The sequence below is a fragment of the Drosophila biarmipes genome, unplaced genomic scaffold, assembly GCF_025231255.1.
Source record: "Drosophila biarmipes strain raj3 unplaced genomic scaffold, RU_DBia_V1.1 ptg000005l, whole genome shotgun sequence".
In the NCBI taxonomy this organism is placed as follows: domain Eukaryota; kingdom Metazoa; phylum Arthropoda; class Insecta; order Diptera; family Drosophilidae; genus Drosophila; species Drosophila biarmipes.
The window spans coordinates 2,249,219-2,261,461 of NW_026114527.1; the positions used below are offsets into that span (position 1 = coordinate 2,249,219).

A 12,243-nucleotide genomic window follows, 5' to 3' on the forward strand; every position below is an offset into this window, starting at 1 on the left:
ACACCTTAGGGTATACATTGTTTCTTACTTTCCTTTGAGAAGCAGTTCAAAATAAATGAAATATGGACTATTAGTTTTGTCTTAATGTATTTCAGCTTTAATTTGAGTTTAATTTGAGTTAAAGAATTCACGCATGAATCTCTGGGCCTCTCGCATGCTCTGCACAAAGGTGCACGACGTTTGCCTTGTCTGAAAACCAAGTGAAATCATTAAACATTACCATCGTGTTACCCTTAATGAAAATTAATATGTTTTCTAGAAGTTTGGCGGCTCGTAGGCATGGATGTCTCCACCAGGAGTTCAGGTGCATTGGTTTCCTCTTCTCCTCTGCTTCGTTGAACACCTCATTGGCTAGGTCATCGAAGCCGTCGATGGCCACAAATCCCTCTGTTCACTCCTACAGCCTGAGACACAGGGCGAGTGCCACACATGTCCTCAGGCTCGTCGAAGCGGGCGCACGTCTTCCTTGCAGCCCCACTGACTGCATTACTGCGCACAACACATACGTTTTTTTTAAGCATTTTCAGCTTGGTTTTTATTTGATCTCCGGTCTTGTTCATGTTAGACTCTGCGAGGCCCTTATAGATCAGATTGTTGCGTTTCGTTTTGCCATCGAGCTTGCCCAATATGTTGTAAGTGCCTCGACTATCACATACCCGTTACTCAGCTTTTGGGTGTCAAAGGGAATGGATATATATAAGCAGCAAAGCTATATTTTTAGACGCCACCTACCGGCTGTTTCAGTAGATGTTATAATGGTGGCAGGCAGATTTAAGCGTTTTAACCGTTTGTGGGCATTAGACTGGGCGTGGCAAATTTTTTTAGGTCAGTCGAAAGTCGATAGGTATTGATGAGGCAAACACTTTTTAGCTAAAATTTTGTTTCTTTTATAAAAACTGTAGGCGCTACAGATTTTCGCGGATTGTGGGCGTTAGGGATCCAGCCCAGGAATCTGCGCTTGCTCTTATAGTTTCCGAGATCTCTGCGTGTATGAAAGTGTATGACCAGACAGACAGACGGACATGGCTAAATAGACTCAGCTAGTGATTCTGATCAAGAATATATACTTTATGGGGTCGGAAACGCTAAACAAACTATAGTGCAAATTTTAGAGGCGCCCATCTATGAGAAATTGAAGAGTCGGCTTCAACGGGTAAAACAGCTCCCGGAATACACGATAAAAATCACACCCGATGTTTTTTTTTGGCAGAACCATACAAATACAACATAGAAAATACGACCAAGCATGATGGTTTTTCATAAAAACAATAATGCGAAACCTTATGCAATATCAAACCAGTCTAATAAGAATGTTCACAGCTTAATAACCTAAAAAAAAGAATATACGGGAGGAATAACACAACTCCCTAAATCATATCGTTGTCGAAAAATATATCAGTAGAAAAGCCCTGTCTCGATAACATGCGCTTCAACGCTCCGAGGGATGCATCTGTTGACAGATCCGACAGCACACGAATATGCCGACAGAAGTTTTGTAAGGTCTTTTTCCTCGACCGTGCAAGTCAGTTGAGATCGTGCCACAATAATTGATTCCATAATGAGAAAATGACAGAGGAGTAATTCATTCGATAGTAAAATTCCACATGACCTGTTGGTGTATTTTTGGGCCGATAACTCGTCGGGCCAAGTTACGTGCGATGATGATGCAAAATTGCAGGCGAGGTATTGCCATTTATGCCTTGAGGTCAGCATGGAAGCTCTGCAAGTAAACGTCCGAAAACAATGATTTTAAACGAGAAGCAAATCGGTATTAGGATCGGATGACTTTTAATGATGCGCATTTCTTGGAGATTCCATACCGATGATGTGCCCTTTCTACACTTTTACATCTCTTGAAAATGCGGGTGCTAGACGGGTTTTAGTGTTATAGTGGGTCGTTTGTGGTTGTTCGAATGGGCATGACACTCAGATGAATTAAACTTGCGCTGCGCAAGAAGCTCAAAAAGTCCAAGAATTTGAATACCAAATCCCAACTTTAAAGCTTTTATGGTTGCAAGATCTCAGCGTTCATACCGACGGACATGGTAAACCTGATCAAGAATATATATAATTTATGCGGACGGAAACACTTCCTTCTACCTGTTACATATTTTTCGAGGAATCTAGTCTACCTGTTTACTCTTCAAGTACATAGTTTTATATGGTTCCAAGAGATGTGATTTTTTCACTACCCCACTTATAGCGCCACCCAGCGGTATTTAGCACATCCTTGCGTCACTCTACAGCACAAACTAGCGTCAAATCTAGCCAGTTGGTGGCGTATTAGTAGAAACGGCTGATTCGCTGCAAAAGGCTCAACGCCAAATTCCAAATTTCTAGCTTTTATAGTTTTATAACTTTTTGGCTTCATACGGACCCAAAAACTTACGAACATTAAATAGTTATTAAATAGTTAAACCAATATTTTCGATTATCTCCTTAGATGTTAATTCAATGTATTGCTGTAGTTGAAGAACTTGATATAAATTTAGAAGCACGAATACAGTATACCAAAAACATTTTTTTTAATATTTTAAAAAAACCTATCTATTTAAAATATTTTTGACTTTTTTTCGTGATTTAGTGTTCCAACTCTATGATAAAATGCCATCTAACTTGATAAACTAGTGTATCTTGAAGTTCTTGATTATGAGGACGCATGAACAAGTACTTAAAAGACTGCCAAGCGACTGAGGTCATCTTTCTTGATTGGTCTTTATAAAATTTGCACCAAAATTTAATTGTCAGAGGATTCCACTAGATGTGTTGAAGTTTCGTAGGTAACTTTTAGTAGATCGCCAACATTTTAGTCGGTACGCTAAACTGTAGCTGCAAGAGGAAATACGACATCATAATAATTAGAGATTTGAAAAGAATGCGAACGGCAAGAAAGGGCGCAAGTTACATATCGTATAACACAGAGTTCGACTGGATTCCAACGAGTTAGAATCGGTTATCTATCCCATTAATAAAAATTGTCCTCTTATTTGTATCGTAATGAGAAAAGAGTCGAGATGAGATCCTACTGTGATGTTGGGCCTAACATTAATTGTCAGAAGCCCTTTTTGCGCTTGCGTCGAAGACAACCCCTAGCTTGGTTGTCAGGCTGCAGACCGCAGTGGTTAGGGATTTAAAAATGGGTCTTAGTTGTGTCCATTGTGTTAGTGCGTGACCCGTGTCCAAGTTCCATTGCCATAAATTGGATTTAACATTATGAAATGTTTTATTGCACCATGATAGGACTGCCTTTATGTTTTGTAATCTATTTTGAAAGGGTCCCGCACCTGAATACGGCCTTCACATCTAAGAGTTACGGTATCGGAATAAAATTGCTTGAAAAGCTCTTACTCATCACTAAGCCTCCGAGGAGCTTTTTGTTCCTTGACCTCCCAGAGTCATTCGTGGAGGTATATTGCTCTTATAGGTTAATAGATGCAAGATGTGTTCTGCGTTTTCACCTACAATATAGCTGAAACTCCGGTTTCAAAAGTATTAAAAATCCCACTTATGACCTTTTAACACTTATGAAGAAACTGGCGACGCATATTAATTCCTTCAGTAAACAGATTAACCTCTGGACCTGAGTCTAAATGTAGAAGTCTCCACACCCAACCCCCATCCCAATGCTGAAGGTATGATTCCTCTTTTATCTTGTGCGCTAAGAGACAGAAACTTGCAGCACTTTAGGCACATTCTAAGCTCAAACGTAAGCTTTAAAAATTGTCTGGATCTTTTCAAGTTCGCCAAATTTTTCGCCTAATAGCAGTTGAAAATATTAGCATAGCTTAATTGCTTTGTTAGGCGCTATAGTAGTTATTTTGTCTTTAATAACTTAAGCGGAAGCGTTAGAGCTTCTGCGGTTTATAGAAATAGAAACTCTCAAAAAATACCATCATGTGGATTCAGATTGTTGTAACAGTTAAACCTAATTATAATCTTCTATTCTTAGGTCTAAGGGATTGAATTTTTTTAAAATATCGGCGTGGGAGTACAAACTTATAAAAGTAAAGCGGTTAAATTTAGTTACATTTAGCCTGTTTATTTCGAGTGTAGGGCTCTAGTGGGCAGATAGAAAACTTTTATATTAAACAAATTTATATTCACAAATTTAATGTTGCTTATATTATTCTTACTCGTTCTTAAATTATAAATTGATTTTATTTTTTTTAGGATGTAATCCATGTACCAATTACACAAATCGTAACGACGTCTGTATCACCTTCTAAGGCCAGTGTCCGTAAACCAAATCAAATGCAAAGTAAAAGGAAACGAAGAAAAATTGAGTCTTCGGATGATGAAAACAGTGACGCGAATTAAGCATAAGATAAATATTATAATTTGGTTTACTTAATATATAGTATAAACTGTAATAATATGACTTGTACGATAATAACATTTCAAATATCTGTACTGCAAGCATGAACTTATTGTTTAAGGGAAAAATAAATAAGTTAGTCAGTAAGTGCTTCAGATAAACAATTTTCTATAATATTGAGAAATCGCGTCTTTGCATGCTGCGGTAACATAGTCTTGTCTGGTTGGTGTCTTTTTCTATATTGTACACTGACATTTTTTTACTTTTGAATATTTTTATTTCCATTATCCCTTAATGAAAAAAAATGATTTAAAATAATGTCCGTATTTGTATATATAGCTAATAAAATTGTAATAAATTGTTACGTGGGCATATTAGTGCCCGAGTCCTGAAAAGGACTTTGGCCATGGGAGAGGTGTCCGGTGTTCAGGAACTATTTTTGCCGGCATAAGCTACGTCGTATTCGGGTCGTGGGATCTTGGTATGCGTCGTTCCTCTTAAAAATATTGAGAATAAATATTTAAAGTGCCTGGAAAAATAATATTAGTGTGTTAAGTTCGTCAGTCGTTAGTCCACACTGCCCCACAAGCTTAGCTGTCGCTTGATCGCAATACGATGAGTTTTGTCCATATTCCCTCCCCTTCAAACATTCGTGTGTCAATGGATCGACGCGGGCTGCGCAATACGATCTTTTGTCCAGGTTGTCCGTCAAAAGTTATGCCATTGTTTTTTACCTAGCACATAATGGTTTCAAATTCTCTTTCACATTATAATTGTTTGTATAATAAGCAGTAGATGAGAAATAAAGTGTGGGCTAAAGCATATGTAATCTACTTGACAATTATTTTACTAGCGGAGAGTATTACCTTACGTAAGGTGCGCACATCAGCAAAACGCTGACTATTCACGACTACAAACGTCGCTCAGAGGGCTCTTGCAATTGTACATATAACTGCAAAGCTGATACTCGCCGTTAAAAAGTTAATAACAGTCTATAAAATTGTTGGGGACTGTACGAATATTTATTTATATATGTTTTAAGAATAAACCCGGGTTCCGACAAACTTATGCTGTTTTCAATCCAGTGCGATGAGATCTTTACGCTTCGGATCCTGGTAATATGCAATATGCGTGAAGCATGTGTCGTTCGGCTGGTGATCAGACTGTAATTGTTTATATGGATCAGCACTATCGATTCAGTTGATTTTAATGAATTTTAATGCATTTTTGAATTGCTTCCAATGATATATATTGATTTTCATTTGTGTTCCGGTTGTAAAGTAAACAGGACTTTTTTAATCTAGCGCCCTCTAGTGGCGCCATCTATATGTCAACTGGTGCGTTAGAATCTGCTATCGTTTATCGACTTCCAGTAAAAATTCTTGACATTTCATCTATTGGAAGTGAGGTTATTGCGTTTTAAGTGTCAGTATGTTTTTATCATCGGTGCGAAAAGAAAAAGCTTCGAACAAAGAGCCAACATTAAAGTGATTTCAACGTTTTCAAAGTGGTCATGAGGACATAAGTGACGATGAACATGTGGGCCAACTAAAATCCGTAATCACCGAAAATTCCATCGAAACTGTGCGTGAATTCATAAAAAATAATAAAAATATCGCGAAGATGGTAGTTGGCGTTTGTTGCACGATAATGCGCCGTCTTATCGATCGACGCTTGTGTGCGACTATTTGACCAAAAATCACATTTTGTCCATCAATCACACCCCGTATTCAGCTGATATGGCACCGTGCGTTTGCATTTGCCGATGAAAGGAAAGCGTTATGCAGATATAGAGGCCATTCAAAAGGCTAGCACCGGCATACTGGCGGCCATACCGGGAAACGAGCTAAAACACTCGCTAGACATGCTTTTGGACCGTGCAAAACGCTGTGTTAAAGCAGAAGGAGACTATTTTGAATAATATAAATTGATTTTGCCGAACAAACTATTAGTTCTGTCTTTTTTTTTTAATTCCTGTTTACTTTTAACTTGCCTTGTATATCTTATACCTCCCATAGGAATGATCGGAAAAAAAAATTTAAGAGTTATTATATTGGTGTTTTTTTTAACATATAACCCCCTACTCTTGGAAATAACATTTTCTTTATTAGTTCTGAATTTTGAATTAAATAAAATAAAGTAACAGTGACGCTGATCAAGAGCTGTTCTAAGTCAGCCTTACCTCCACAACTAGTGAGACTTATTATTAAGATTTAAAAAATAAGCAAGAGCCCGAGTTAGAAGTCGCACCCAGCCTCGACAAGAAGAGCAAGTGGAAAATAAATATTGACCTATCCTGTTTCCATAAAAGTCATCAAATTTTTGACTGTACGTTGAACTGCCGCTGCTGCCATCACAGCCCAATTTGTAAGTAGCAGTTAATTGGAAGTTATTTGTTTTTTTTTTTAATATGGGTTGGAAAACTTTCTGGGTATGCTTCAATTATCCTAGCAATCGTATGGTCCACTAAGTTTTGTAGTGCTACTTCAGCGAAATGATCGGTGACCGTAATGACACTGGGATAGTTTTTTTTCGCACAACGCAGTTTATCGTAGCATGGATATATATCAGCGTTTTGTCCTTTTGCGGCTCTCTTTGATAAATTCCATGTGTACTTGGTATGTTCAACATCTCCAAATAGGGCCAGTGCTTTTACATAACAAAATTTTGACGGTAGACGCTGTGGGGTAGTAAGTTTACCATTAAAAACGAACTGTGAAGCACTGCGTTTTCTAGCTTTATAAAAAGTTTGTAATTAATTCGTTAAAAATTGTAAATTTACGAGAAACTCGAAATCAATGCGCGCAAAAAAAATTATTTTTTAAATGTTTTTGTTTGTTCACAGTTGATTATCAACTGATCGTAGAGCTTTTAAAAAGCTTCGATAAATCGTATCAAAGCATTTATTGTCGACTTGTGATAGAAAACAACGTTTTTTTACCAGGGTAATGTGAAGCTGATCGGCTGTAAGGACGAAAGACCGGCAGCGCTCTACAAGGCTGCCAGCAACAAAATTGGCGAGGGGTATCCCGGTGCGAAGCAGGTAGTTTGCGAGGCTGCAGGCATCCCGTCTCGTCCGAGAGCGAGGGTGTGGCTGCCGTCTAAGCTCTCGGAGCCTGAGGCTATCCTCAGCCTGCTGACGAGGTTTAACCCTAAGCTTCCGACAGATGCTTGGAAAGTGATTAGGGTGGAGAATGGTGGTGTGCCTTCTTGGAACCCTCTCTGTGCAACAGAACCGGGTAAACAATAGGTTCGACATAAAGATGATGCAGTAGCTACAGATTAATCTGCACCACAGCTAGGCAGCATCTGCAGCCCTCCTCATCCGCCTAACAATGCGCAAAATAGACATAGTCATCACTCAAGAGCTATGGATCTATGCTTATCCAACCCCCTACACAAGCTATTGACACCGAGGGTAAAACCAGAATTTTCATTCTTACCAAGACACACAATAATGCATATCTCACCACCGTCAGACTGGAGCTAAACGAACACACCATAGCACCATTCTATCCAACAACTTATACATGCACACTCATCTGAGGAACCCATCCTGGAAAAGGAAGTTCAAAAACTAACGATAGGGGTGTGTTACTTCATGACTATCTTCATCAATCAAATCTATTCACCTGCAACAAAGGTAATGACCCAACTTTCATCATTAGAAATAGGAGGGAAGTCTTAGACATTAAACTAATATCTGATTCCCTGGTTAACCAGCTTGAAGCCTTGAAGGTGGGGGTAGAACTCACATTCTCAGACCACCGGTACAAAAAATGTACAATAACTCCAGACTGTCCACAGAGAACATTACTAATCTAAGATTAACCAACTGAGGTAACTAGAAAAATCTCCACAAGAAAAACATGCGTGCTCCACCGACGGTCGAGAACTAGAAAACCTAGCTTTCACTGACAACAACAACAATTTTTCTGGAACTTATACCATAAAAAGCTAGCCTATACAAAAAGGAAATGGAAATATTCAGGAAACCGTCGAACTCCTGAAGACAAAAGTTTCCCTAAAAACACCCAAGCACTGGAGGACCTCTACATAAAGAAGAACCTTGACATAGTACAGTCAACATCGTCATAGAGATGGAAAAACCAAATTTTAGACTACTATCGGCGATGGTGATTCAACTCTATCGAGATTGCGCGAAAAACGTCGATAGTCCCGATAGTGACATCGATAGTTCTCCACCTCTAATCCCAATCCGTCTTATCAGTTGAGATTTAAGTTCGCATAAATTTATTAAAGGTTCTGTGCCTTTGTTCCACAGTTCCGACAGTCTGATGATGGTGTGCTGTCGATGTTGTTATGCGTTAAATATTAATGGTTTTTGTATAAGTGTTCGACTATAAAATTATTGTATTCTGTTCTTATGTCCGTAATGAACGTCTTCAAAAACCGTACTTTAAAACCAATTTTTCAAATATAGCCTTACATAATGTTTTTGCGTTTTTATTTGTTAAGGGTATGGAACCAAGGTATTTTGATAAATCACGTATTAAAGTGCATATTCATTTCCTTGATCAGATTTCGGCAGGGGACCGATCGTACCCACAATTACCTTTTGAATACTATTTCTGGAGTTCAGATAGTGTTAAATGAGTTTTAATGTGATTTGTCGTATTCGACTTTTGGCATTTTGACATTTTCGTATGTACTAAGTTATGTCTTTATTGATTCCTTTCCAATAGTAGTGTCTTTTGACCTTGACCAAGGTGTTTGTTATACCTGTATGTCCTCCTTGAGTAGGATCGTCTTGAATAGGATTGCTTCTTTTTCAGTATTAATTGTTTGTTGACCTGCCTGTAGTTCAAACCTCTGGAAGAACTGACCTAAGTCAAAGTTTCCATTAGTATACAAATCTCCAACATCATATCTTTCTGTAATATTTTTTCCATCCTAGTTCGTCATTATTATTGTCTTCATATACGTATATGATATACAAATCTCCAACATTATATCTTTCTGTAATATTTTTTCCATCTTAGTTCGTCATTATTATTGTCTTCATATACGTAAGGGTATGATATGATGTTGGAGATTTGTATAGAGGCTTTTATTTGAGATTGCCTAGACAATTCTACTTTAACTTTTCCGGCGCAGAAATTTTGTCTATTTTTTTGTCTTGTAATATATTTACCGCAATATTTTGAAGATTTTTACTTGTTATTCTGGAAAGGGGGTCTGCCACGAAGGTATCTTTTCCCTTAACACACGACTGACTTCACATATTATTCGTCTAATTTGAGCAGCATGCGTGTGAGTTTTGAACTGGGATTGACCATTGAAAATAGGTATGTTAGTGGTCTGCGATCATTTTTGACTTTTAATAGTTTGCCATAATTGTAATTGGCCAATAAATTGCTGCTAGTTTCTGTTCTGTAGTGCTTTTATAGCTTTCAGCTTTTCTAAATGAACGCGATATATATGCTATCGGGAGTTGGAGTCCGCCATGGTTTTGAGTTATTACCGCGCCACATGCTTATTTAATTGCCGCTATTATACAACATTATTTAAGGAAATCAGCATATTGTAACAAAGTATGTTCAAATTATTATTCTTTAAATATTGGGATGCATTTTGGCATTCGAATGAACATTCAAATGGATAATTCATTTAAAAAATCTAGTTATGAGCCGTAAAAGGTTAAAAATCTCTACCGCTAGCGCTATCTGTGGAACTGGATAGTTTTTTATTACATTATATTTCTTGTGTCTTGTCAGATTTCTTTGTCTGTGCATTTATGATCAAGGAAGGTCACTTTATGCATAAAAAATGAACATTTTGGTGCATTTAGTTTTAAATTGTATGTTCTCCATATTTCAAAGATGTCTTTTAAGTTTTTGAGCAAATGTGTTTCGGAACATCCAATGTCTATTAAATAATCCATATGCTTATGAAGCTTGAAGTTCAGTTAATGTAGTAGTCATCATTATCTGAAATAAATTTGGTGATCCTTTTAAACCGAATGGTAAACGCGCATGAGCCATTGCTTTTTGAAAATTACGTTATGTTTTTCGAATTTTCCTTTAGTTCAATTTGATGCTAACCTGATATTAAAAGAAGGCATGAGAAGAACTTAGTGTTGACGTCAGCGCCACCTTGTCCTCGCCTTTTACGTAGCGCGTCCCGGTTCTAATAAAACTCGTAGATTATCATATGTCCAATTTATTACTCAATATATAACTGCTAGCTGTGTGGCGTTACATATAGCAGTGAGACAAAGAAGTAAGGGAACCGCTTTAAAAATAATCTTAGCAGACGGTGATTAGCTGTACTGAATAAGCGAGGGCGAAGCAAGTGCTCGCGTTCCCGACAAGTGCGCTTAAAGCTTATGTTGAACGGTACAATTCCAGCCACTCATCGGCTGATTGGAACATTATAGTGTGCTCATTGGATCTGACATTCTCCCCCGGTAAACTTGGCTCTTCTGCGTCTGGGTTACCCTCAATCTTGCCGATGTTCAATACAGTCAGCTTCGCTACGGGTCGTCGTAAGATGCCGTGGGAAGTTTTGATCGTAGCGCTTCTGACATTCTGGTTCTCAGCTAAGACCACTTTGGCCACACGTTCCGTGGTAGGATCTCGTTCACTATGAGGAAGACGTTGTTAGAAGTGGATGCTTGGCGTACCATTTTCCTCGGCGAGCTCAGTTGGGAACGAACTTCCTGACCGATCGTTTCCAGAAATGGTCGCCGAATAGTTGAGCCGGTTTCCACATGCATCGAACCGAGTGATTTTTGTCGAAGATGGGCTTATATCCGCTTGCTGATACCAAGAGAAAATGGTTGGGTGTGATGGCTACGTCGTCATTGGTGTCCACCGATACGAATGTGAGCGGCCTTGAGTTTATTATAAATTCGATCCCTTAAAGTGCGCTTTGTGGACTCTCGATAGTGAATTGCATCGTTGGGCAGATGGCGGACAGTACCCTTTTTATGGAGTCTATAAGGCGCTCCCATGCTTCCCTCATAGGGGGCGCTGCTGGCGGGTTGAAGTTCCACTTAATTATGTCAATCGATCCGTACACTTCGTCGAAGTAAACCCCTGGAAGCTCCTCGCATATCCCCTTCTCGGAAGCTTTAAAATAAGTGCCGTTTTCCGTGAATATTTCTCCAGGTGTCCCGCGGCGGTTGAAGAAGATGCGGATACACATAATGCAGGACGAGACGTCGAGGGAGTGAGTTATTTCTAGATGCACTGCTCTGACCGTATGACAGGTAAAGATTACTCCCCATTGTTTCTCCTTCCTCCTGCCAACGGTCACGGGAATTGGTCCAAAGTAATCGATTCCAACGTAGGTAAATGGGCGTTGATATGCGAACTTTAGCAATGGGAAGTTGGGCTGACTTACATTTAACTAGTAAGCGTGGTATACAACAAATGGTACAAGTTTTCAGCTCTCCCTCGGATCCGTAGCAGCTGGTCATCGTCTAGAAACACATTAAGACGAATTAGTTTTGAATTTGCCTTTGCCATAAACGTTGCTACCGTTTGATATAGCTTTCGCCAGTCGGAAAAGTGTTCCACGTTCACGATGGGGTCCAATGGAGAAGGTACTCCGGGCCATCAAACCATTTATGCATGAAAGTGAAACTCGAAGTCATAGTGGCGATGTCAGCAGGGCTAAAGTCCGACAGCACTCAGTGCCATTGGTCGACATTGGTGAGCTCCAACACTTCTCCTACTCGATGCATTACGTACTGCCAGAGTTTGCGAAGGTCTATTAGCAGCCATTTGAGGATTGTTTTGGAGTTCGCCCTGCAGTAATGGGAGTTAACTGATAGCTGAGAATTTGTTTGATTTTGGCGGCTAAGCTTGGCACCAGTGACTGCTGCCTGTAATTCCATACGGGGAATAGATAGCGGGCTTAGCGGGGCAACTTTAGTGTTGGCTGCTAGAAGGCTAAGCTAA

General features: G+C 39.1%; 1 protein-coding gene across 10 annotated transcripts in view; it reads left to right on the forward strand.

Moving 5' to 3' along the window:
• The window catches only part of LOC108035838 (nipped-B protein), a 136,522-nt gene that overhangs the window by 108,526 nt on the left and 15,753 nt on the right, over window positions 1-12,243 (forward strand). For 5 of the 10 annotated variants that reach the window (XM_044091400.2, XM_044091401.2, XM_044091398.2 and 2 more), the window contains exon 23: window positions 4,171-4,679. The exons of the other annotated variants lie outside the window; for them this stretch is intronic. In XM_044091400.2, the coding sequence (XP_043947335.1) occupies window positions 4,171-4,317 (147 nt within the window). In that variant the 3' untranslated portion in view covers window positions 4,318-4,679. Of the gene's footprint in view, window positions 1-4,170; window positions 4,680-12,243 lie in introns of those variants that run through there. 10 annotated transcript variants of the gene reach the window in all.